Raw genomic sequence first — 27,718 nt, forward strand, 5'->3', positions numbered from 1 at the left:
ATCATTTTGGGAACTAGCACCTGAAAATGACTTTCTTTTTAATTCTTTAGTCTATTACTGATGACTATTCAGGGTTAAATAAGGGAATTCTGAATGCATTTGGCCCACAGGGATGTTAACTCAATAACTGAACTAAGTTTCCATCTAAATTAGTTGCTCTGAAAACCAGTTCCATATTTAGTACATTATTAAATATATATAATAGATAACTTAGATTTAAAAGGACCTGACATTAAGTGAAAAAGGCTTTCCTGTTATATAAAAATCATGAGAACCTGAAATCCGCCTGTTGCATATCACTGCACCTGGTAACACAACGGTTGATGTCAGGTAAGATTGTAAAGAACCTTCTGAAGAGTTCTGAATAAAGTGTAACATTTTCCCCTATGTTGGCTTAAGTCTACTTTCCCTTCTCCATACAGTTTTTCAGATGTTAAAGAGCTATCATTCATCTGTTTTAGCCTGGTGGTAGATTTTGCTTTAAAACAGAAAATTTATACCTACCGAAGTGTTAGGTATTGGAACTAAAAATTTACCATACAGCTCTCCACAGAGGCTCGAACAGTTTGGTTGGAAATGCAGCTTATTTATAAAACTATTTGGTGTAGCCCTTAAACGAGGTTCTGCGTGTTCTGCAGCAACAGAAAAACAGAATCATTCCGAGCTGCCATAAATGGTGATTTTCATGTAGAAAGATGCTTTGCAATGGATAATAAAAAGGCTGAGGCTGCTCTTAAAATAACATGCCTGGATTTTCAAAGTAAAACATTCAAAATCATAAAAAATCTTCTTACTAGTGAAAAATGACAACACTAGGAAAAAACTGATTCCAATAATAAATAAAATGACCTTAAATTACTTGACATCTCCCCCATATTAAAAATACCTAGCTCTGTAATAACTTACAAATAATTTAAAACATCAAAGCAAGTTAAAATATTTTAAACTTGCAATTGAAGTCAACTGAAAATATAGCTAATCTGCATTTACTACCAAGGTGCCTTCCAAAAGCTTTTCTTCCGCTAAATGTGATCCCTGCAACCCATATCTCCATAACAAAGTTAAACCCAAGCTTATGAAAATAAGGTTCCTGGGGAATATTACCCTTCTGGAGATGAAAATAGTAGCTGAAAATAATTTTCCATGAAAATATTTATTAAGAAATCCCCCAATTAATTTCCTTGGGAGAGCTCATGCTAGAATACACACAAACACAAATATATACCGTAATACTGGGCCTTTCCTTATTTAGACCTCCAAAAAACATATTTAACATTCATTGTTCACTTTGGACCAACTACTTAATCTGTGTTGGAGAGACCAACATCCATAATAAATTATAACCATACTTTTAAAAAAAAGCACTGGAATCTAAACTTTTAGTTATCTGACATCTTGAGTAAACTGTTCAGATAAATATCATTTATGTATTCTTTACTGGGTAATTATCTTGCAGGCTCTTTGAGTCATCTTTTTCAGGGTCAAAGGTTGAATAATCTTCTTTTGAGATTTTATAAAAATGCACGAACGTCACAAATTACAAATCCAAAAACCCAAAAGACACTATTGCAAATTGAGGATTAATTTTTTATTTATGTATACATTTCATATAAAAGTTCTAGCTCATTAAATATGCCTCATATTAAATAATTTCAAAGACACATAATAACTTATTGCTTTCAATCTAGTTCATCCAGTATCATGAATCCTTTGGTCCCTGGACCTGCCTTCATTTCCTTCTCTAAAGCCTGACGCAGACTATAAGGTCCTCCCATAGGGAAGGGTGAGACATTAAGGATACTAGGGAGACCAAGTCTCAGTAACACTGACGATGCTGAGAGACATCCTGCACTATGAGCATGTTATTCAAACATCAAGGAAAAAACAAGCTGTGTGCCTTTCATGAGGTTTTCACCTGAAGTAAACAAATCTTTCATATAACTAAAGATTTAACTACTAACACATTACAGCTAAAGTTACTTAACTATTTCTCAGTCCTGTGAGGTATCATCAATACCCAGCTTCCAATCTCCAGTCTCTAAAATACTTCTCCATGGTACTCCTACTCTTCAAGGTGCCAACATTTACAGTAGGTATGATTTTCTGGGGCTTCAGCCACTGGACAAAACGTTTCATTTCTAGGTAGCTGCTGTGTTCACTATAAGGAATTCCTGCAACACACATACACACACAAAGGATAATTAATAATATGTACTCCCAGAGATTTCTACTTAGTAAAATTTTTCTTCTTTTTAGACAGTTCTTTCCTTTAGGTGCTTTGCTCAGGTATGGCTTTTCAGAAAATACTGGGAGAAATATGAGCAAGATTTGAAGGCTGATGAGCAGGACATTCTTGATTCCCAGTGTCAGTAAGCAGATTCCACATAAAATACACATTGCGCACACAAAAATAACAAAAAGGAAAAAAATGCTAAACATCTCTTCTCCACCTTCATTGGGAATCAAGTCCCACTGTGAAAGGGAGGGAGGGCCCTTAAAGGCTAAAAATAAGTCACTGGTTTAGTGACATAGCAAAAACACTTCAGTCCGTCACCACTGTAAAAAGCCTACTGGTAAGCTATCATCTACAGGCAACGGTTAACCTCCCCCAAGAGATGAAAAAACTAAAGTTTGTATCTCTTGCTGTTATCACATCAAATCCTGCTCTCAATCTCACGATCGTCTGGACTTTCAGTGTATAACCACAGTGCCCCTCTTTTCAAGCAGCTCTACCATTTCCTTTAAATATCACTGATCGCACAAAGGAAATGATCTGCATTATCCAATGTTGACTACAGTCAAGGTCCTTTATATCAAGTTATATCTCAAAGACACAGGTATAGAGTTTGTAGAGAGATTTAAACTCTCAAACTGCTAAAGATTCTTCACTGCTAGGTTTTCTTGAATCTTAATTTTACAGCTTTTTTTAAAAAAATTAAATTGAAAACATTAAAAGTCAGAGAATTTAATAATTATACCATATATTGAAATGTTTCCTCTGGTCTGGGGAATAATATCTGCTATACTGGTTAATGTGTTAGAATGTGTCCATCCTGTCGGTTGGAAGGCCAAGACCTGATCATATTTCCCACCGTACTTCTTCAAATGTTTCTGTAAACCCTGTTAAATAAAAACAGCATCTTGATTTCATGGTCTGTAAAGACGGACTATGCTGAATAGAACAGAATGATTAAAGACGTTACATTGGCAAAGCCATGGGGAGTTTTTACCGGTTAAGCAGTGAAACATCCTAGTGCTATGCTTCTAAAAAATATGAAATCACTGAAAAAAAATTTTTTTCCCTTCTATTATTTGAAGTTAAACAAGCTTAAGAACAACCTGAAAAAAGGTGGGAGGAGCAACTTTAAACATAATTATGTGTGAACAAACAGCAACTTCTACAGCTACAAATAAAGCAAATACGTACTCTCTCTCCCTAAATCCCACTACACAGAAGTACCAACATTACATTGGTAAACACCAGTCCAGACATTCTTCATGCATATATACCAACAGAGGATTGACTGACAGATCCAGACAGACATGGTTTTATAAGAACGGCAGTACACTCTTCTCAGGTGTTTACCTCTTTTGATCTTCTGAACACAAACTAGATACAGTAAGTTAAAAACTTTTCAGCTGCTAACCAAAAGGTCAGCAGTTCGAATCTACCAGCTGCTCCTTGGAAACCCTATGGGGCAGTTCTACTCAGTCCTCTAGGATTGCTACAAGTCAGAATTGACTAGACAGCAACAGGTTTGGTTTGGGGTTTTGGTATAAATCCTGAGTACCAATGAACTTTCCCAACTAAAGTCATTATAAATGATGACATTTGATAAAACTCTAGAAAACCATTGACCTAAGTTTAATCTTTGAAAGGTAAGAGAAATTTAGTTAAAGGTAAAAATGGCACAAGGGATACAGAAAATCATACCTTTGGTCTTAAGACTAAAAACCAGAGTTTAGTGCAAATTTATAATAAAATTCTAGTTTTATTTAAAAATAATAAAAAATCTAAACCGTATGCAGTTATCTTCTGGAATTTCCCCAAGTGTCTTTTTATTCCTTAATCTTACATACTTTGAAATATTAAAGTGTTCTAAAAGATGCTGGTATGTAATTCTGAAAAAAATCACAAAGATGCATCCATTCATCCATCTACCTCTTCATTCATTCAATAAATATTTGTTCCAGTATTATGCCAGGTGCTAGCGTCAGAGTGGTGAAGAAGACAGACAGCTTTCCCCCTCCTGAAGCTTATAGCCCAGTAAGGAGACAGTCAAGAGACCCCATCTTCTGTATCTTTTCCGATGGAAACTAATTTGCCCTTTTTTAGCTTTTTCTAACTCTCCTCATCCCTAACACCATCAGCATCTAGAGCCTTACAGTATGACCTTTTTACAAAGTATTAGGCTTTTAGTAGAAAGTCCTAGAAGTGGAGCTGCTGAATTAAAAGGCTTACCCCTAATTTATACTACTTTCAAAGTATACGACATGCCAAATTATCTGAATTCCCATCACAGGGATAGTGCATTTTTAAAAAGCCTGTCACTTTGGAAGAAGACAAATATAGCATCACTGTTTTGTTTGTGATTGATTACTGGTATGAGGCTAAATGTTTTTCCTGTTTATTAGACACTTGTATTTCATTGGTAACAATCCCTTGATTTCTCTTTTGTATCAAACAACGTTTTATTAATTTGAAATCAATATAGGAATTCGTACCTTTAACAGTCACATTTCTTGCCAACTAGTATGTCCATAAAAAAAAAGTTTACATTATGATATATATAACTAAGTCTACATTATAATCTCCCTGAGTCTGCAAATTTTCAAGTCTTGATCTTGGTTAGTTTAGGACCTGTCTAATATAATGTTATTTGCCTAATTACCAATCCTGCTCCTTTTGTCCCCTCATAAAAGGAAATAAGAAACTGAAGTTTAGAGCAATTATACATGTAACACCACATAGGTCATTCCTATCCATTCTAATTAGAGTTAACACAAAAATATCATTAACCTGTGGCCCAAACAAAAACATATAACATTATCATGTAAGCCAAACCTAGAGAAATGATTGCAAATAGCCACTAAACAAAAAAAAAAAAAAAGAAGAACCAAATCCAGTGCCATCGAGTTGATTCCGACTCATGGCGAACCTATAGGACAGAGTAGAACTGCCCCATAGAGTTTCCAAGGAGCACCTGGTGGATTTGAACTGCCAACCCTTTGGTTAGCAGCAGTAGCACTTCACCACTACTCCACCAGGGTTTCCAAATAGCCACTAGTGGTCCTTTAACCACAATTTGAGAACTATTCTCATGAGAAATTTTATTAAGACTAATTTAATCAACATAAAATCCCTGATCAATGACTTGTCTCTGTTACTGATAACCAGGTTGTGAGAAAAATACTTTCAACATGTGCCACTATGATTATTTTTTCAGTACATGAATAATCATCTATAGTATCACTGTTATAATGTTTTACCACATTCCATCCATCAGATTTAAATCAGAGGTGGCAGTCAACTATATTAGAGTATACATATGAACCCAAATGTTGAGCTAGATGGCATGAATGGTATTATTTACAAAATTTCAAAGGCTTTCAAGCATGTCTTGGAAAATCTGAAACTTGTATTAGGTTTACATTTTCACAAAAAGTCATTAACTTTGATGCAACAAAACTATTTTTGGTTGGTAAAAACATGGCTATAATTACCAACTAAAATATAGCCTTACGGTACCCACCAGTTTCTGCTCCATCTGTGTTCTGAAGATAAGAAATCTCCAAATATGTCATTAATACCTGGTCACTTTAATGGAGGAAAGGGAAGGGCAACTGAAGGCAATATCAACAACAGATGACAAACCCAGAAACAACACAGACTTAATGACTCCAGATCATTCCTTTCTCAAGGACACTAGTCTTAAAACTAAACAAAAGGTTCAGAAGGAACGTATCTTGGTGTCATTAAAACCCATTCGAATTCCTGTATTTTTTAAAAAAAAATTGTACTTAAGTTTGTAGTTGTTTGATGATTTAATTCTTATACAAGTCTGGACTTGTAAATACATGATCTTTAAAAGAAGACAATGTATAATACAAAAAAATAAAGTCTGCAACAGGGTTGTAGGTTGGGAGGGTATTGTTAGAGAGGAAGAGATAGCCCTCTTCCTGCTTAATGAATCCCTCTGTGTTCCAGATGCCTTCTCAGAAACCATACTTCACTAATTATTCCTTTTTCCTACACATCTTCTATTTTTCCCTATCCCTTGGCTGCTTTCCCTCACAATATGAAAATTCTCATCACTAAAACAAACAAAACCCCTCCTGTGCGCCTCCCTCTGGCCATCAACACATCTGGCTCCCCTTCATGGCCATGCTCTATGCTTCTCCACTGCCTCACCTCTCAATCTTTCTTTTGGTCTTCAAAAGCTGGTCTCTTTTTTTTTTTAATCTGTACAATTCAGTGGTTTTTAGCATATTCACAAAGTTGGGCAAACATTACCACTAATTCCAGAACATTTTCATCACCCCAAAAAGACATGCTTTGTGCCCATTAGTGGTCCCTCCCCATTCTCTCCTTCTCCAACCACTGGCAGCCACTAATTTATTTCCTGTCTCTATGGATTTACCTATTCTGGACCTTTCATATAAGTGGGATCATACAATAGGTGGCCTTTGTGTCTAGCTTCACTCACTTAGCATGATGTTTTCGAGATTCATCCCTGGTGTAGCTCTATCAGGACTTCATTTCTTTTTAAGGCCAAATAATATTCCACTGTACGGACATCCCACATTTGTTTATCCACCCATGCATTGGTGGGTATTTGGGCTGTTTCTACTTTTTGGGTAACAATGCTGCTATGAACATGTGTGGGTAAGTTTTTATTTTTATTTTTCCTGGGTATGTACCTAGGAGTGGAATGGCTTTAACTTTTTGAGGAACTGCAAAGCTATTTTCCCAAGCAGCTGCACCATTTCACAATCCCATCAGCAAAGAATGAGGGTTCCAATTTCTCCATATCCTCACCAATTCTTGATATTATTGGCCATCTTTTTTATTACAGCCATCCTCTTGGACACTTACCTTAAAATTAATTTGCATCATTGGTAGAAGATGAACCAATGCACTGCACATGTCTGTAGTAATGAGGGAATTGATTTCTGGTATATTGAGACACTGTAATGTTGTATACTTTTCTCGGGACATGCCAACTTTTGAACCCAAAACATCAGCAATGGCTATAGAGAAAGAAAAAGGTTAAAAAACAGTAAAGTTACAGATTATGAAAAAATAAGTTAAAACATGTATTAATACTAGAATTTATCAAATAAGAAGAAATTAAAACATTCACACTTTTTGCCATAACATCTCAGAAAGGCTAAATAATTCTGTTGACAAATTGTATGGAATAAACTGTGAGAAAGCTAGGGTTTATTTTTTAAGGCCCATTGTTTAAAAACTACAAAAAATATATAGAAAGGGAAGGAAGCACATTTGGAGGAGTTAAAACCCTGGCTTTATCACTTCATATCTTAATGTTTGACATATATACCCATACTTAAGAAGGTTTTGTTGTTGCTGTTGTGTGCCATCAAGTCATATGATTCTGACTCATAGCGACCCTATAGGACAGAGTACAACTGCCCCATGGGGCTTCTGAGGCTATAATCTTTACAGGAGCAGATTGCCAGGTCTTTTCTCCTACAGAGTCACTGGTGAGTCCAAACCTCCAACCTTTCAGTTACAACAGAGCACTTAACCATTGCACCACCAGGGTTTCTTAAGAAGGTTTTAGGAGCAAAAGTAAAAAAGAAATGAAAGTACTTTGCAAAACGGTACAACACTACCTATACGAACCACATAGTTACACATCTAGAAATCCATTAGGAACAATTATAAGTGTTCTCTAAAATAACTGATGGCTAACCTCAAAGAACACAGCAATACAACCATGCATTAGTCATCTTTCAGAGCTTATTAAAGTACTACTGTGTGAATGTGTGCTCTGTGGACATCTTGTAGCTATAAAGTCTACCATAAACACCCTGATCAAATGTTTAAATGTATCAAACTCTACCACATTTTCCTTCAACTTTGAAGGTAATATTGAGCCATTTCAGGAAATAAATATCACCTGCAAGGTTAGAGACTGAAAGGGCTCTATGCAAAGAGAACCTGATCTTTATAATATATTAATGTAAATTAGATACGGCTTCCACCCACCTAGGAAGACTTTCTCTTTTCCAATAGAGTAAGTGCCACAGACAACAAGAGCACGTGGGTTTAGGGTTACAGCCTCAAAGGCAGTGTTGATGGCAAACTGGATAACCTCTTGCTGGGATGGAAAGCAGTATTCTGGGCTGCAATATCTGTAATAAGGAAATATAGCACTTATTAAAAGAATAATAATAAAGCCATAGCATTAAGTTGGATGTTGTTTTAGAAAACGTACTTTTAGCAAAATTACACACTACAGCCTTACAGTATATTAATAGCACTGCACTTTACTCGCTGCTTGTGGTTAAAATATTTGTTACCAGCTGTTGATAATTTATGATGGAATTGTAAGTATTCAACATACCTTTCTCATTAAGCCTCTTCTAACACCCTTAAATAATGAAATTGCCTTTTTGAAAACATTTTCTCAAATATTTCTAGCCAGTCAGCCATTTTAATAATGAACTAATTCACTGTCACTATTTTTTTTTAAAAACCCTTATCACTATCAAAGAAAATACTATTGATACGATTACACGTGAACTGAAGAACTGTTCTATTAAAACAATGAAACTAAATGCGAATTTAACGAAGCAGTTTAAAATCAAACAGCTGATACTCGCAAGGTTGATACCCTCTTTCCTTAGGAGATACAAAAAACTTCCTTACATAGTAATGCAGGAATACAACAGACCCAGTTGGATCTATCTCAAGATAATAACACTCAGTGAAAAAATAACCCCATGATTATCTATCTACACATATGTATACATATATAGTGAAAATTATGCATCTTTTCACTAAAAAATCATGAAGTATACTAAGAAAACATACTTTTCTCAATTTAAAATGCTTTTATTGGTTAAAACAATCATAAAAGAAAAAAAAAAGTGGTCCTTTCTCTATAAAAACCCACTGAGAAATTCAGAATTGTATGTAGAGTAAAACTGCTCAGAACAGGTTTCTGCTTATTTTCTTAATTTACCTGGTACTTAGCATACATATAAAAGAACGGAAAAGTGAACTGCAGTGTCAGAAAACTGGAAGTGGGAAGATTATCTTTTATCAAAATATGCTGTACGAATGTCTCCTTGAAACAGGTTGAAATAGTTAATGCACTTTCTAAAAAATTGATGACATGTTTTAAAAAATAATAAAAAGATAATGGCGTATTCCATTGTATCGATAGCACTTAGAAACTCCAAGTTGTCACTTATAAATTACCTTTTTGAGAAAAGGACAAACATAACTTTGATTCTCAGAAACGGAATCACATCTCATCTCTGTTTTCTTTTCATGATTATACTTTAGTTACATGGATATTTTGAAAAGATAACCTAAAAGGGGCTTTTCCTGGAGTTTGTCCCAAATTTTTCTTCTTTGCCTCAGTAACAGGATTCTCACATAAACCATATTTTCAAAAAGAAATTACAAAAAAAATTAGGCTGTAATCAGTTACGACATATAATCCCAAATTGCCCTTAAGTATATTTTTAAATAGCATCCCTCTGATAGCCTTAAAATGATATTGATAATAAATCATCATTTTGATTACCTACGCAAATAATCAAGGAGTGCTCAAATTACTCATGAAGTACAGAGCAAATGCTGTTAGTGGGAAAAGGAAGCACACAAACAAAGCCTCTCTTACGTTGTATCTAAGTAAAGAGTGTGGACTCTCCAGTTCACAAGCAGAGAACGTTCCATGGTGGGGTCTGCTCTGAAGTCTCCAGTGTGTAATATGACAGTCCCATTAGGAAGACAAAAAAGGACCATGACAGCACCTGGGCAGCTGAACATAAACATGTTAAGAAATATTCTTAACACAGGCAAAGCACCTATAGGAAGAAGAGCTATTTCAATATCAACAAATTAACGCAACTTATTAGCTGACCACAAATGTGTAGCACTACACTATAGAGGAAAGACACACTTTAACTGAAGGAAATTTACATCATTAAAAAAATGGGTGTGCAGGGAAAGTCCCAGCAGGCCTGTGTTGCTCAAAGCCTGTGCAGGCCCTAGAAAGGCCTGTCTTCAGGACTGGCTCTTGGGAGATGAGCTCTGAGCCCTTGGAATACTCAGTCTGTTAAAACTGTTTTTATAGGCCTGATGTCTTGGGCCACGTGGTACTAGTTCGGTCTGATAGTTTATGCTACCAATGTGATATATGGTGAACCTTTGTTTTTATTCTGGGGGTCTGGAGTCTGAGAAGCCGAGGTCAGTCACACAGGTGCTCCATGCCTACGGGACTGACCCCCAATAAAAATTCTAGATACTAAGGCTCAGTGAGTGTTCTTGGTTGGCAACACTTTGCACGTGTTGTCACACATCATTGCTGGGAAAAGTAAGCATGTGAATGCCACTCAGAGCCCTGGTGGTGCAGTGGTTAAGAGCTCAGCTGCTAACCAAAAGGTCGACAGTTCAATCTACCAGCTGTTCCTTGGAAACCCTATGGGGCAGTTCTACTCTATCCTATAGGGTTGCTGAGACAGAATCGACTCGACAGCAATAGGTTTGGTTTTAGTATGCCATTCTTAAGGAGCCCTAGTGGTACAACCATTAAGTGCACAGCTGCTAACTGAAAGGTTGTCAGCTCGAACACACCAGCAGCTCTGCAGGAAAGAGACCTGGCAATCTGCTCCCCTAAAGATTGTTGTTGTTGTTAGGTGCCACCAAGTTGGTTCTGATTCATAGTGACGGTATAAGACGGAACGGAACTGCTCCATAGGGTTTCCAAGGAGCAGCTAGTGGATCTGAACTGCCGACCTTTTGGTTAGCAGTCACACTCCTAACCCACTATGCCACCAGGGCTCCCCCGTAAAGATTACAGCCTAGGAAACCCTATGGGGCAGTTTTACTCTGTTACATGGGGTCACTATGAGTCAAAATAAACTCAAAATACCTAACAACATATGACTCTGCTTAGAAAGAACACCTGGAAGCCTGGGCCTGTTTCTCCTGCGCTTCACCCCATGCACCTTTTCCCTTTGCTAACTTTGGTCTGTATCCTTTCACTGTAATAAGCTGTGAGTTTAACAGCTTTTCTGACTTCTTTGAGGCCTTCTAATATAGCATTGCATATGATGGTGGTCTGGGGACCCCAACACAACGGGGTTTGCAAATTACTGCCAAAACATATGGAACTTTTACTTTGAATTTTAAGAAAATATAGGAAATAATTAAATTCGTAATTAAAATGCTTCCATTTAGTCTCTTTTTTACCCCCAAAATTAAAGCCCCGGTGATTCTACTGGGGAATTCTATCAAGCACTTTGAGGAGAAGTAATACCAACGTTTCACAACATCATTCAGAAAATAGAAAAGAGGGAATAGAATACTTTGTGAGGCCAGCCTTACCCTGATACCAAAATCAGACAAAAGCATAACAAAAAAACTACAGATCAATATCCATCATGAAAACAGACACAAAAATCCTTAATATTAGTATACAAAAACTGTCAATATATTTTAAAAGGGTAATACAGTCTAGTTTTCACAGAAGCATATCTGATAGTCACACTTTGGCAATAGAAATGCCAACAGTACTTTACACTAAAAAAAAAAAAAAAGAGCAAAAAATGGAAAGTATTTCCAAGAAAAATCTTTCATGGTTTTGGTATCAAAAGCCTCAGGATTTCTTAGCTTAAACGGAAAAAAAACCCCTTTAATCTCTGTATGAATTACATGCTGTTCATTTATGTAAGTAAAACATAGCGGCAACATGTTACGTATTTTTTTTTTTCTTTTAAATACGATGGAGTCTCATGACAAGCACAGCAGTCTAAACTGGATAGAAAAGATGGCATGAGATAACATTTAGAGGCTCCCTCTGTTTAATTTGACTTGTAACTGGTTACGTTTTTTTTTTTTTTTTCCAAAATGAGAAATGTTTTTACTCAAGTTATCAACAAGATCCAGCACCTTAGTTGTAATAAGCTTTTAAATAAAGATGTGATATTTTTTCTTTTGAATATTTAAAAATAGTCTATGATTATGGTGACTTTAACACTTACTGATTGGCATCAAGCAAAACAACTTTGACCCCGTTCACTATACACTCAGTATCCATTGGCAATGGATGGATATACTGTTCTTGCACATGCAGCTTGTTCTTCAACAAATTGCCAGTTATCTGCAAAACAGGATGTGCTGATACAGCAAAACACTAAAGTATTTTAGGGCATATCTAGTCTGGAGTCAAAGCATCTTCACAGTCTCCTTGTTCTTTCAATGAGATTGAAGTAAACCCTCCACAACGGCAAGAAGGTAATCTTTCTGAAATGACCGCGTCACTACCGTGCTGAAAAACGATCACTGATTCTCCCTCACCTGTGACATGTCCATCAGCCCCAGCATGACAGACAAAACCGTTTGTGATCTGGCCCCTGCCTACCTCTGTTCTAGCCTTTCTGAATTCTCTGAAGTACCTGGAATGGGTATACTCCTCAGGTGCCCCTCCCTCTGCACACTCTCCACCCTCTATCTTGAACACTCTCTGCTCCTTCCTCAGCCAGGCTCTGGAATCAGAACATACGTTCAAATTCTGGCTCTGTCATGACCAGTTCTGTCATCTGGGGCATGTCACTTAACCTCTTCAAGCCTCAGCTGCCTCGTTAATAAAAAGACGATAATTCTAGAACGCTGTGAGGATTAAATCAAATTGTAGCCAAAGCCCTTAGTAAGAGGCATTCAAATGTTCACTTTTTGAAAATTGGTTCAAGGTATCTCCATGAAACTTTCTCTAACCTTAGTCCTGGACAGAAAAGCCCTCCCTTCTCCCTTCCCTGGACACTGTATTTGTTTTTCTCTCACAATTTGATTGCGGTATTCTTTGTGGATCTGTTTCCCTTGGAAGCTGTATGGTCCTTGAAGTTAGGTATTCTTTTTAGTCACTGTATGTCTTTTTAGTCACTCAGTAAAAGTTTGCTGAATGAAACCTAGGTGTTTTAGTACATCACGCAACAGTTAACCTATTGTTTCCATATTTTAAAGCATTATTAAAAAAAAAAATCAACCATCATTGGTGACATTAACTCATTTAATTGTAGGGCCTCAATTTGGAATCTGTTTTCTTGTACCTTTTCTAGTTGAATGACAAATTTTGCAATTTTAATTATTCTCTTTTTTAACCAAGTGGCTTAGAAATCCTCTGCATTCTACAAATTTGGAGTTAAGAATATTAAAACTTACCTCGCTACAATAAACTGGAGAAGTGAAGCTTTTAGACAAGCCAGCATAATGGTCAGAATGAAAATGTGTAAGGAAATAGGCAGTGCAGCCTTCAATCAATCCATACTGAAAGGCGTCAACTGTAAAGCCAGTTCCTGCAACAAAAATCAAACACAGCAGGCTGACCAAAAGCTTCATGAGTAAAAGACGTCTGATTTAATTTTAAATCCTGACCCTTCCATCCCCTCTACGTCTCATTTCCAATTTAACTTTATAATTTATTGAAAAACTGACACTACACAAATTCAGCAAAAGGTGATACTAGAGATGAGAGTAAGTCTTACATAAGTTTCTACTAAATATCTCAGAACAGTTTTCTTTATGAACACCTGCACCAAATTAAAATACTAAATTAAAAACTAATATTTGCTTATTTGTTTTATCTAATACTTCCATTTTTCCATGATACCGAGCCCCTAGAATCCTTACTTCTGCAATGACCAGCAAAAGAAGGCTAACTTTCTTCTCAAACACGAATTCTCAATGCGGTGATATTGATAGGCTTTCAAGGGGGCAAAATGGTTGAGGGTCAAAAAATTTTGGATCTTACAATAATGGTTTGTGGTCCTCCAAAGGGCCACAATATAATAAGAGATAAACAGTGTATCTGTAGTGTTTTAATTTCATTGGGGGGAAGGGGAAGAAAGGAATAAAGTGCTTAAAAAGGCTCATTAGAGAAACAAGAGTAATGAAGAAAAGATCGCGTAGCGCTGCTCTACATGTATTTACAAGTAAATATGCATATTTTCATAATTCTGTCGAGATTTGACAACACGTAGTATGCTAGTTTTAGGCTCAATTAAAGTACAGAGAGTTAATCAAAATAATTACTAAAAACAAAACTGGTTCTTTGATGTATATAAACTATTCTCTAGATAAATATTTTGAACAAATGATAGATCTAGAATATCAATAAAGCACTTTTAAAAATCTTCTGAAACTAAAGATATTTTGCCTAATTCATTTTCCATTTTTTTCAAAAGTTGTTGGTTTCTTCAGAAGTAAAATTCATTTCACCAAGTATCTTTTCTACGAAGCCACTTGTGAAGGCAGGAGAAATTACAAGAATATGAAAAAGCAGAGAAGCCAAGTTCTAATATGGTTTTAAAACGTTTAGCATTTGTGATGGCACGTACAACCTGTGATACTTCCCTCTTTGAAGCTTCTTCGTACTTGCTTTGTATTTCTCACAAGCACTTAGAGTGCCTTTTATTATAGTTACCTGCAGAACTGCATTGCCTCCTTCCATATGAAGCTGGATTCTTACCACTCTCTTGCTAAACCTTGTAGGATCTGTAGCTTCTACCTAACTAGTGCAGTACCCCATATGGAGAATATGTTTAATAAAAGTTTGCTGAACTAAAAATAGCAAAAAGATCAAATGGGCAAAAAATGTTAGAGGCCCATGAAGTACCATGAAAAGCAAACACATGCAAAAAAATGTTTCATCCACACAACATGGGCAATAAGCATCAAAGTAAAAAAAGCTGTGTGTGTTTCTGTAAACATGTTAAGCACTGATATTTCAACTTACCAGGTATTTTCTTATAGAATGGACAACTCCTTTTTCTTAATCCTCCTGCATTAGATAACTGTGGGATTTTTGTCCACCCCCTCTGCAGCCTGCCACCAGCTGATTTTAGGAAGACTTTGTCTTTACTTAAGCTGACTGCTCCAAATTCTGTACTGTTAATGTGATCTGACTTCTGAGATGCTCCTTCCTGTAGTGAATCTGACTTTTTACGTCTCTTTCTTTGACGTTGTGACCTCTCACTAGAAAGTTTCACAGGGATCTTTGCATCGAATTCTAAATCACTTAGTGAGTTTTCTGCTTTCCTCTTGCACCTCTGGGACCTCTTTACATTAGGACTTACAATTGGGTTTAAGTTCGCCCCTTTTGATGCACTTTCCTCCAGCAATTTCTCTTCTTTCTTTTTGGGTGGGAGTCCAAAATACACACCTATATCCATTTGTTTCATTACCTTGTTAGGAGAGTATCTTGCATCACACTTAGGACCAGATGGCAGTATTTTCACAGACTTAGCAGCAATAGATGTACTAGGAAACTTCTCTGGTTTTAAAATGGAAATCTTACTGTCTAGCACACCATCTAATGCCTCTCTGCAGAAATGTACTGAATTAGTATTATACTTAGCATTAAAGTTCTCACTTGATAATTCTATAACTTTACTTTGGTTCAGATGGGAAGAAAGATACTCTTCTCCCTGGCTTTCAAAACGGTTTGGCATTTTACTTTTAAGTAATGGAAGAGAAACTTGACTGTAAACAGCTGATTCTTCAACTGCCTGTTTCTGCTTACTTGTTTGAGATGAGTGAAATTCTGGCTTATCAGATTTTGCTTCAGTGGCTAGGTAATTAGAAGCATCAAGTCCCCCTGCTGATGCAGGTGGCAACAACATAAAATCATCACCTGGATCATCACATGCACTGACACTCTCACTGTTTTGGGAAATAAGTTGAGACAAATCAGTTAGAGTATGGTATTTATACAATTCTTCATTGTACTTATCTTGAGTTAAGAAGTTATTCATCTCCGGGCAGCTATCTTCCTGGCCCTTCAGTAAGGGATTGCGGAGTTTTTTAAACAAAGTAGAGCTGATGTCATCTTCTTCTAGATTTCCATCTTTTGAGTTTTCAGTGAAAAATAGTTCCTGTTGTGAATCATCCAGCTTTTCATCTGTATCGTATACTTCTTCATCACTTTGAAGTGGAGAATAGGAGATTTCACAGTCTCTAGAGTCATTTTCTGGCACTGGCAAATTTGTGTATTCTGAGCTATCTAATTCTTCATCAACAAGAGGCAAACCAAATTCTACCAGCTGGTCATTATTAACAAACTGAGTAAATTTGAGAGCTTGCTGGGACTTTCGGATATTTGTAGAAAAGGAAATCTTTTTGTTGGTTTCAGCTGGAGACTGAGATCTTCTTAGACACTGTGTCATCAAAAAGGGATCACTGGCAACATTTTTTAAGTTCTCAATTTGTTTCTGATTCAGAGGCCATCTTTTCTCAAGGCTACAGAGAAAGCCTGAATTAATCTCACTGGAACAATTCAAACGACCACCTGTTGTATGTGATGGGCTGCTGGAAGAATTAGAACTTGCCCTACTTTGAGCCAACAGGAGGTGAGTGTATCTCTTGTAATGAGAAGGAATTGTTGAGGTACACAGAAGACCATCAGGACATTCTGAAACTTTTAATAAAGAAAAAAGTATTAGAGGATCAAAGCATAGACTCTGCTTTGACAGCATCAGCACTGGAAGTTGACACATAGTAGAAATCGTCAGTCCTACTTTGAGGCCTTAATAGCTCTTGTTAACTGCAGCAATCAAAACATAAACATAAAATGTCAACACTTCATCCAGTATGGTTTTGCGAGGAGCTATTTATCATTTTTAAGATACTCTTTTAAGTTTCTTTTCAAATAATCTTTTCTCAAAAAATACATTTTAAGACTAACACTTTTTTTCCCCCTTTCCTATGTAACTCCACAAACCTGAATGCCTTAAAAAATAAATAAATAACTCCATGGCATGCCTGTATGGAGTATTTTCTGAACAGGTGCTACAGATTGATGACATCAATTTCACTAGTTCAATATTATTCAGGCAATCAAAGTAAGGAGGACACAAAACGAAAGTCCTATTTTTAAGGCTACCGATCTTTATCTTATTAAGCAACCAGATTTATGATAACTGTAGTATTGAATTAGAGTCCATTATTTTAACATATACATTGTATACAAGTGAATGGTAAAATAACAACAATCTTAACAAGATTAATAATAACAATCTTAGTAGCTGCTCATATACTGAACATTTTAGATTCTAAGATTTGAAATTCAATTTAATATACTGGCTAAAAAAACCCACTGCCATCAAGTTGATTCTGACTCACGGTGACCATATGTGTTACAGAGTAGAACTGCTCCATAGGGTTCTCTTGGCTGTAATCTTTAGGGAAGCAGGTCGTTAGGCCTTTCTTCCGGAGTACAGCTGGGTGGGTTCAAACTGCCAACCTTCCAGTTAGTAGTCAAGTGTAAACCATTTGTGTCACCCAGGGGCCTGTGCTGGGTAACAGTAAAGTTTTAATAATTTGGAAACTATGCCCCATCATATTATGATTGTGACCCGTCACACCCATTGTCTTCAAGTTGATCCTGATTCACAGTGAAACATTCTGTAAATCATCTGGGCATATCCCTGCCTATGTTAACAACCAGGTTTATAAAAAATGACCCTCCATCCCAAGAAAAGAAAAGGTGTCATGTTAAATTATTAGACTTCATTGCTTAAAACTGAACTTAAAATTGTCTCATAAAGTATTTGTGGAATACCAAGAAGGGCCCGTTTTAGATTCTATTCAAAGGAGTTTAGTCAGTGAAAAATCAGTAGAACATCTTTTTGAGGTGGCTTCGTGTATAAAGGAAGTGGTTGAGAGCTTGGCTGCCAGCCAAAAGGCGGGCAGTTTGAATCCACCACCCGCTCCTCGGAAGCCCTGTGGGGCCAGTTCTACTCTGTCCTATAGGGTTGCTGTAAGTCGGAATTGACTCGAAGGCAACAGGTTTTCATTTATAGTACATGTCACTCTGAGGTGTTCACCATGGGAGTCCAACTTCCATTTCTGATATTTAAGCAACTTAAATGAAAAATTACTTGCGTGACAGGGTTATCGCTTGCTATACTTTTATAGAAAAGGCTAATTAATGCCAGATGTTAGAAAATATAAAGAGTTCTTTTGCATCTTCATGGAGTACTTTAAAGTGATAACTAGGGGTTAACAATAAAATATTTTCAGAATCATCATTAACATGAAACCACACTGAGAATTATTTTTATTTTACTGAATTCTAATTCTTTAAAATCTAAAAGTCTATGTATGCTATACATAACTTCAAGACAGAAAATTATCACAATAACCCCTTCTCCATATATTCCAGGTAGGATTGTCTACATGTTAAATAGGACACATACATTATATTGTCACAATATCTATTTTAGAAGATAATAAAAGATAGTACTTTAGTTATCATTTGGCACAATTTTATTATTAGCATCTTAATAACCTATTTCTTCCCATTTCCTCTTGCCTGCACATTAGCATGATGAATACATGACCATATTTAGAGTATCAAACTGTATTCCTATTTTTCTATATAGTTTCACAAAAGATGACAAAATGGGTAAATTACTTAACTTCTAAGAACCCTCATCGAAAAAATGTCAATACCACCTAGCTTACATGTAACCAGACTGAAAGTACCTAGCATGGTAGGTGCTCAATTAACATCTATGAAAAATAAGATATTTAGGGACTTTTAGGAAATACGGGAATGCACTTAAACTGTTTTCAAGTTTGCAATCTCTTTACAATTATACCACCGACTATTAGCTTTTTACCCTCCTTAAGAAGGGTAAAATGTGTTACCTCGTTGGCTTGCAGAGTAAGTCATTTATACCTAAGATGTTTCATCTCTTGGTTTTTGCTTGCCTTCTTTGTTCAATGGAGCTGATATGTCTGACTGATATGCCAGCCTTTCAGACTATCTAGAGAACAAACATGGTCGCCATGAATCAGAGTCAACTCACCAGCAACTGGTCCCTTTTTATGATCTTACCTGTTTCAGACACCTGTGGAGAATCCAAACATTCAAAAACATGCCATCGAGGTGTCTGACCTAGCAATGAGGAAAAAGGCATCTGGCAGTTAGGACAGTATCCATCATAAACTGCACGTATCTTGGGGGACTCTTTATTTTTGTGAGTTCTGCAGTGCTTTGCTGGAGTGGTCTCCTTATCCTGGGAATGCTGAATACTATCTCCGCCTGAATCCTGACCAGAAGCTACTGAAGTCTGACTATGTTTTCCTCCAAGGCACATCTCATTGTCCTCTGCCTTCTCTTTAGCTTCCACAGTTCTTTTCAGTTCTTTTTTATTTCTGCTTTGTTTTGATTGGGATTTCCCATCTGTTGCCTTTGCAACAGATTTTGCAGTATTTTCAGAGCCATTTTTTGGACGTACTCGTTTTGGTTTTCTTCTGGATTTGTATTCCCAGATGTCTTCTTCCAAAAAATTGTCTTCTAACATGGCAAAATGGTTGTGTCATTACAGAGGCACTAAACTTAATTGGGAGTCCATTTCTTGTTATGAAAATGTTAAATGGTTTACTTTTCTGCAAAAAGAACAAAAATAATGAAAAACCCACTAACTCAGCAAAAACCTACAGCTATGGTTATGAATAAACTATAAATTTTATACCTGAGAATGCTGCTGTTCTATTTATACCACAATGAAATTATGCCAACCTACCACGGGGGTACCATCTGAGAAGCTTTTCATTGTGTGACTTTACCAGGGTTTGATTCATAAAAATCAGAATGAGTGAAACTTTGAAAATTAAGACTAATGGAAAATATAGGTTCAACAGCTTAGTCTGAGAACAAGTTTTGTGAAATTGTTACAAAGCTACTGTCAATTTTCTTTCAACTGAAGAATGGTCCGAATCCAAAAACAGTCCCTGGGCACATGGCTCAGCAAGTGTCCCACACACTAAATAGCTACTTCAGCTTACTAGTAATACTTGTCACACCAAGAAGGGTAAAAACCATAAAAGTGTGTGGTCAGCAAAAATCGAAATTGCCCTTATGAGCGACTCTTCAACAGTTCGGTTTCCCGAGGCAGTCCAGCACCTTCCTCCATCAGCAATGAACAAACACTGCACAAAGAACAAAGTTCAAATATGTAAAGTCGTGCTTGCACTATGGCCACACTCTTAACTCCAGACCATAGAGGCGGAACACCTTGGTGGTAGGCCAACTCTTTCCGCAAGCCTCAAAGTTGAGGCTAACCTGCCTCATGCTTTCCACCGGTTCTACCTTCTCTTTGGATGGTGGAGGCTTCAAGGCCAGTGAGCAGGGTCTTAACCACCTCCTTAACCATGCTAGACCAGCCCGCTTCAAAAAAGGTGCCAGGGCCCTCCCCCTCTGAAGATTCAGAGACGCAGCCCTCTGGAACCCTCGCCGCAACCCACCCACCACCTGCGCCCCAAGGGAGCGGATCCAGACTCCAGCTGTGCCCTCTCCCCTCGGGGCCCCCCCACCCGCTCCGCTGACAATCTATTCGCGCCCGCACTTTCAGTATTACCAGGGCGACAAAATACTGTATTTGTGTATAAGCCAAAGCAATTGGCAGTCACTCCCAACTTTAAAAGCCTTCTTCCTTGAGTATATCCTTACCCCTTACCTTACGTGTCTTAGCGGGAACAGCTTCCCGCGGCCAGTGCTGTGTCGAATCGGCTGATCGTTGCCTAAGAGCGGGAATTTAAAATCAATTTTTAAAAAATGTCTATGCCCTCTTAATTTCTACGGGTTTACTTTATTTCATTTATGTTCTAAAGTCCGCTAATTTCCAAAGTGGAAGGTAGTGAAATCGTTTCTTTAAAGCTTCTAGAACGCTGTCCCAGAAGCCTTTTCATGGTGAATCTGGCGCTCCGAATGTCCAGGCTCAGCGGTGGCGCGAGGACCGGGAAGGGGCGGGGTGGTTTGGGACCACAGTTTAATTACATGCTCGGGATTGCGACGGTTTGAACTTTCGGCATTCGGGTACAGCTTGTTTGTCTGTTTGTTTTCAGGTGTCGTCAGCGTGGACTGCGGCTGGCGGAGACTGAGGTGAATGTGTCGTTTTGAAACCAAAAGACAGTAAACGCTTCCTCTCGCCAAACTAGGCTGTACCGCGGGCCCGCGGCCGTCTCTGGAGAGACGGGAGAGAACATGGCGGCCCCCGGATCCCGGAGCTGCAGCCTCTCGGGCCTGCTCCCGGCTCAGACCTCGCTGGAGTACGCCCTGCTCGACGCAGTCACCCCGCAAGAGAAGGACAGCCTGGTCTACCAGTATCTGCAGAAGGTAGACGGCTGGGAGCAGGACTTGTCAGTGCCCGAGTTTCCGGAAGGTGAGAGGCTGGCTTCTGGGTGGGGAACCCTCCCGGGACCTCCCCTTCGTCAGGGACGGCGCCCTCCCCTGAAGCGATGGGCGAGGCGGGCTTGTGTCGCCGGCGCCCCGGCCTGGTGGGGCGCCCCACCCTAGCGGCGGATTGCGCGCCCTTCTATTCCCAGGTGTCTCGAAGGGGCGGCAGACGCTGGGTTTCTGGAGGGCGGAGACGTGCGTGCTCGTCTCTGTATCCGGAGTCCAGCCTGGAGCCTGATGTTAAGTAGACCCTCCGTGAATGTTTAATGGCTTAGACGGCGTTGATTAAAATGCCGGTGCCACCCTATCCTTTCAGTCTGGTTCCCCACCATCGTCATCATCGTCATCTCTCTGCATCATCGTAGCTAACCTTTACTGATCATTTTCTGTGTGCCGTACACAGTTCTGAACACTTCAGGTGGATTATATTTTATTTAATCTTTTTTACAGACCAATGAGGTACTTTCATTAGTTCTGTTTTACAGTTGAGGAAACTGAGGCAGGGAGTTTAAGTATCTTGCGCAGGGCCTCGCAACTAAAGAAAGCCAGAATTGGATCATACAGACTTCGGATTTGCCGGCTTCTTATACGTGCTGCATTTGTTTAAAAGTTGTGAGACTTTTTATTTTTAAAATCTCAATCAGTCAGCCTATCTCCAGACAAATTGAATCCTGGCTCTGTGAGCCTGTGGAACATGAGGGAACAGATATTCCCAGCAGTGCTGTTTGTGAAGCACAGCTTGCTATGATAAATGAAACTGTATTTTCTTTAGCTGGGACTGGTATTGTTTTGCCTGTTGCTGTTGGCATGTCTCCTGGCCTGACACTGAAACCCCATGTATAGTTAATTGGATGCAGTGGGGATCCGTTATCTCATGGGAGGTGTATTGAAACCTTACCTTTGACAGCAGAGTATTTTGTGTTTCCAAGCTCTTTGCATCCCCTTGAGAAGTGCTTATTTTTTCAGTTGTTAATCCTGTACTGGCTTTGAAATATTACGGAATTCTTAGCAAAAAAATTGGGTGCATGAATACTTATCCCATCAAAGAAGCTTTGAATGGTTAGGTGCTCAACTGCTAGCTGAAAGGTTGGCAGTTTAAACCCACCTAGTCCGAATGGACTTGAAGGCAGTGGGTTTTGAGTTTTAGAGGTGCCTAGGAAGACAGACCTGGCAATCTGCTTCCAAAAGGTCACAGCCTAGAAAAACCATATGGAGCAGTTCTACTCTGCACCCACTGGGTTGCCATGAGTTGAAATCAACTCAGTAGCAACGAACAATAACAACGGTTCTCAAGCTTCACCTTCATTCTCAGTAACTCATTTGTACCTAATTGCAACCCTGGTGGCGTAGTGGTTAAGTGCTACGACTGCTAACCAAAAGGCCAGCAGTTTGAATCCACCAGGCGCTCCTTGGAAACTCTGTGGGGCAGTTCTACTCTGTCCTATAGGGTCGCTATGAGTCGGAATTGACTCGACAGCAGTGGGTTTTTGGTTTAAGTATGCAATTAGGTCCTCTTAATGTTTGACATTTTCTCTTGTCTTTGCCTACATGTGTTGATTTTTCCTTTTCACACATAGACTATTACACTATTTCTGAAAGAACTCTAGTTGTTTTACTAGCTTTTTCTTACTGTATATTTATGGCCTGCCTCATAATAGCAGCTTTCCCATCTTCCCTCCTTCACACCACCCCTTCCTTTTCTTCTGTCTTTGATCTTTACAGACTTGTATTTATGGTCATTTTCTTTTTCTTTACGAATACTAGTTTTGCCACAGTCACAAAGATACATCCCTCCTTTTATTTTCACTGGTGATTGATAGAAAGGGGTAGCTCTTAATAATAAAATAGTAAATAAATCCAATTGCCACAGCCTTTAAATAGTGCTAGCATCTCAAAGTTTTTGACTTACACTAGCCTTAGAAAAAACAATGGTTCACATTTTAATAGTAAGTTTTGGATAAATTATCTCTTTCTCTTTTCCTTTAATCATTGTAATCTATTTTGTATAAATTTCAGGATTGCAATGGCTGAACACAGAAGGACCTATTTCTGTCTACAAGGATCTATGTGGAAAAGTGGTTGTCCTTGATTTCTTCACCTACTGCTGCATAAACTGTATTCACCTATTGCCTGATCTCCACACCTTAGAACACACATACTCTGATAAAGGTATCTGCCCTTTACTTATTTCTAAAACATTGTCCTTGCCTGGGAACTGGAAGATTAGCTGATTTATTTACTCACAGGAGAATGAACATCAAGATTTCATTGATTCTATAAGTAATTTCTAATTTATGAATTAAGGACTCCATGTGCCTTTTCGAGAAGGGTTAAGCTTAGTGGTAATGGCTTTGCCTTCCTAAAACTCAGGCTTTAATATGTTCTTCTCTGAGAATAAGGACATAATTTCCTTTTTTATAAGAAAGTTTCTGAAAAGATGTTTTTTGTATGTCTAGAATGACCAGAATTGTGTTCTGTGAAAAAATAAAATGTATAACCCTAATTTTATATTCCTCTCACTGTGGTATAAAAGTTTAAAGTTCTTATAAGGAAATGTGATTAGGCCTCTGTTCATTTCAAATGACATGAGCTACAGTGAAATGCAAAATATTATAACAGATACTTTTTTCTGTCCCTGCTTCGTTAAAAATTATTCGTAAATGTTAATGTTTTCAAAGCACATTGGGAAATTCTCTTTTATAGTATTACAAATTCTGAAGATGTAAGAGCTTATACTTACTTTGTTCTAGAAGTTCAAAAAAAAAACTTTTTTTTTCCCCCTAATTTACTGCTCTAAAGACAATGCATGGGGAAAATGATGCTAATTATAATTTACACTTATTTAGGTTTAAATTCATCGAAGGTTTACCCTTGAAGCAGATGAAAAGGAGAGAGTCACTGATCTTATGAAAGTAAAAATGAGAATAGAGTATGTATGTATAAAAATGAAGAGTACTTTGAAACTCAATTTAGAAAAGGAGTTATAGATAACTCTTCAGTACAGGTGAAATTTCCCATCAATAAAGATTTGTCACAAACTCAGATATTCCGTTGGCTAAACCATATTTTCAAAAATTCATCTGGTGACTTATAGGAAGATGGTGACATGAGCAGGTCTAATATCCCGACCCTCCCACATAAGCACCAAGAAAAAAAAACAAACCCATTGCCGTTGAGTGTTTTCCAACTATAGTGACCCTATAGGACAAAGTAGAACTGCCCCATAGAGTCTCCAAGTAGAGGCTGATAGATTCGCATTGCCATCCTTTTTGATTAACAGCATAGCACACTGTAGCTCCTAACCACAGTGCCACCAGGGTTCCATGAAAATGAAGAATACCTTGAAACTTAGTTAAGAAAAGGAGTTATAGATAAAACCAACTAAAAATTTATAACCTCAACTTTGTAAGAACTCTGAAAAGTAGGTGTAAGATTGTAGCAACTAACCACATGCATCTATTATAAGAGACAAGGACATCATGTAATTACAACGTTATCATTATCAAGAAGTATAAAAATCCAAACCCACTGCCATCAAGTTGATTCTGACTCATAGCGATCCTGTAGGGCAGAGTAGAACTGCCCCAGAGGGTTTACAAGGAACGGCTGGTGGATTCAAACTGCCGACCTTTTGGTTAACAGGCGTAGCATTTAACCACTGTGCCACCAGAGCTCCATCAGGAAGTATAACAATTACAAATCTATATGCCCCTAACATCAGAGCCCCAAAATATGTGAAGCAAATACTCACCAAAAAAGGGAAAAATAGACAATTCCACAATAACAATTCTACAGTAATAGTTGGAGACTTCAGTATGCCACTGTCAATAATGGGCAGAACATCTAGAAAGAAGATCAGTAAGGAAATAAAGGATTTGAACTATAAACCAGTTAGTCCTAACTGACACGTATGGAATACCCCGCCCAACAACAGCATAATACACATTCTTCTCCAGTGCACATGGATAGACCATGTGCTAGGTTACAAGTCTCAATAAATTTAAAAAGTTTAAAACCATCGAAAGTATCATCTCTGACCACAGTGGAATGAAACTAGAAATTATAACAGAAGGAAAACTAGAAAATATATAAATATGTGGAAATTAAACAACACACTTTAACCACTGGGTCAAGAGAGAAATCAGAAAACACTTAGAGGCAAATGAAAATGAAAGCACAACATACCAAAGCCTATGGGATGCAGTGAAGGCAGCATTCAGAGGGAAATTCACAGCAGTAAAAGCTGGTATTTAAAAAAAAAAAACTCAAATCAATAACCTAAGTTTACAGCTTGAGAAACTAGAAGAAGAGGAGCAGACTAAGCCCAGGGCTACTCCAAGGAAAGAAATAACAAAAATCAGCGTGGGAATAAATGAAATACAAAATAGAAAAGCAATAGAATCAATGAAACCAGAGCTTTGTTCTTTGAAAAGATGAATAAAATCAACAAACCTTTAGCAAGACTGACGAAGAAAAAAAGAAGATGCAAGTAACTAAAATCAGGAATGAATGCGGGGACATTAAAACTGAAACTACAGAAATAAAAAGGATCAAAAGAGAATACTATGAGCAGTTTTACACCAACAGTTAGATAACTTAAATGAAGTGGACAGATTCCTAGAAGCACAAACACATAAACTATCTCAATTGACTAAAGTGGAAAGAGAAAAACCTCAACAGACCCAAATAAGTGAAGAGATTGAAACAGCCATCAAAATCCTCCCAACAAAAAAAATTCCTGGGCCAGGTGGCTTCACTGGGGAATTCTACCAAGCATTTAAAAAATTAGTACTAACCATTCTTAAGCTCTTCCAGAATTAGAAGGGAACACTTCCTAACTCATTCTTTGAGGCCAGCATTACCCTGCAACCAAAGCCAGATAAGATACCACAAGAAAAAACAAAATACAGACCAATATCCCTTATGAATATAGATGCAAAAACCCTCAACGAAATAGCATACTGAATTCAACATCATATTAAAAGGATTATACATCATGACCAGTTGGGATTTATTTCAGAAATGCAAGGGTGGTTCACTATTAGAAAATCAATTAATGTTATACACCACATTAATAGAACAAAGGAAAAGAACTACATGGTTATCTCAGTGGACAGAAAAAAGGCACTAGACAAAATCCAACACCGGTTCATGGTAAAACCACTCAACAACCTAGTAATAGAAGGAAAATTCTTCAGTATGGTAAAAGGATCTATGGAAAAACCTACAGCTAATGTAATACTGGAGAAAGACTGAAAGCATGCCCCCTATGATGAGGAACAAAACAAGGATGCCCGCTCTCACCACTGCTCTTCGATATTGTACTGGGAGTCCTAACCAGAACAGTTAGTCAAGAAAAGGAAGTAACAGGTATCCAAATTGGGAAGGAAGAAGTAAAAATATCCCTGTTTGCAGATGACATGATCCTATATATAGAAAATCCCAAAGAATCCATAGGAGAACTACTAGAGCTAATAAACAAGTTCAGTAAAGTGGCAGAATACAAGGTCAGAAACCGGTTGGGTGTCTATATGCCAGCAACGAGCAATCTGAAAAGGATATTAAGAAAGTAGTTTCATTTACAATAGCATCTAAAATATAAAATACCTTGGAATAAATTTAACCAGGGAAGTGAACGATTTGCTGAAATTATAAAACATTAAATGGAAAGAAATTAAAGGAGACCTAAATAAATGGAAAAACATTTCATGATCATGGAATTGTGAAGGTGGTAATACTACCGAAAACGATCTGTAGATTCAGTGCAATCTCTATCAAAATTCCAGCAGTCTTCTTTGTAGAAATGGAAAAGCCAGTCCTTGAGTTTATATAGAATTGCAAGGGGCCTCGAATAGCCAAAGCAATCTTAAAAAACAACAAAGTAAGAAGATTTATGTTTCCCAATTTAAAAACATGCTATAAAATTACAGTAATCAGCAGTCTGGTACTGTTATGAGGATAACCATATAGGCCAATGGAATAGAATTGAGATTCCAGAAATAAACTGATTTGTGCCAAGGGTGCCAAGTCTATTGGGCAAGAATAGTCTCTTCAGTAGATGGTGCCATGGCAGCTGGATCTCCACATGCAAAAGAATGAAATTGGACCCATACCTCACTTCATGTACGAAAATTAACTAAAAATGGATCCACGACCTAAATGTAAGAACTAAGACCATAAAATTCTTAGAACAAAGCAGGAAAATGCTTCAGGACCTACTTTTCAACAATGGATTCTTAGATATGATACCAAAAACATGAGCAATGTAAGACAAA

The 27,718-nt window shown here is 37.6% G+C and overlaps 2 protein-coding genes across 4 annotated transcripts in view; one reads left to right on the plus strand and one right to left on the minus strand.

The window, feature by feature from the left end:
• Positions 1–1,677: 1,677 nt before the first annotated feature.
• DCLRE1A (DNA cross-link repair 1A) lies at positions 1,678–20,793 on the minus strand. Of its 3 annotated transcripts, none has more exons than XM_049854668.1 (10): positions 20,725–20,793; positions 19,101–20,197; positions 14,997–16,676; positions 13,424–13,557; positions 12,247–12,365; positions 9,882–10,022; positions 8,237–8,382; positions 7,097–7,251; positions 2,979–3,120; positions 1,678–2,171 (listed from the first exon to the last, which is right to left on the minus strand). In XM_049854668.1, the coding sequence occupies exons 2-10, from the start codon at positions 19,567–19,569 to the stop codon at positions 2,011–2,013; spliced, it is 3,147 nt and encodes a 1,048-aa protein (XP_049710625.1). In that variant the 5' UTR covers positions 19,570–20,197; positions 20,725–20,793; the 3' UTR covers positions 1,678–2,010. The 3 variants fall into 3 exon arrangements, with proteins under 3 accessions (XP_049710625.1, XP_049710627.1, XP_049710626.1); XM_049854670.1 differs by having other exon boundaries at positions 19,101–19,654; positions 20,730–20,768; XM_049854669.1 differs by having other exon boundaries at positions 19,101–19,654; positions 20,725–20,767.
• Positions 20,794–21,012: 219 nt separating this feature from the next.
• NHLRC2 (NHL repeat containing 2) overlaps positions 21,013–27,718 on the plus strand; it is a 42,914-nt gene continuing 36,208 nt past the window's right edge. Inside the window, exons 1-3 of the mRNA XM_049854671.1 lie at positions 21,013–21,083; positions 21,206–21,429; positions 23,460–23,612. Coding sequence (XP_049710628.1) covers positions 21,252–21,429; positions 23,460–23,612 — 331 coding nt within the window. The 5' untranslated portion in view covers positions 21,013–21,083; positions 21,206–21,251. The remainder of the gene's footprint in view (positions 21,084–21,205; positions 21,430–23,459; positions 23,613–27,718) is intronic.

The sequence above is a fragment of the Elephas maximus genome, chromosome 16 (assembly GCF_024166365.1).
Source record: "Elephas maximus indicus isolate mEleMax1 chromosome 16, mEleMax1 primary haplotype, whole genome shotgun sequence".
Lineage (NCBI taxonomy): Eukaryota > Metazoa > Chordata > Mammalia > Proboscidea > Elephantidae > Elephas > Elephas maximus.

Excerpts from the sequence above, each read along its gene's own strand:
- DCLRE1A (XM_049854668.1), bottom strand. The coding sequence starts at position 19,569 with ATGTTAGAAGACAATTTTTTGGAAGAAGACATCTGGGAATACAAATCC. Across the intron at positions 13,558-14,996 it reads ATTCTATAAGAAAATACCTG|GAACTGGCTTTACAGTTGAC; the intron begins GTAAGTTGAAAT and ends TTTTTGTTGCAG. Across the intron at positions 3,121-7,096 it reads TGATGCAAATTAATTTTAAG|GGTTTACAGAAACATTTGAA; the intron begins GTAAGTGTCCAA and ends TTTATTTAACAG.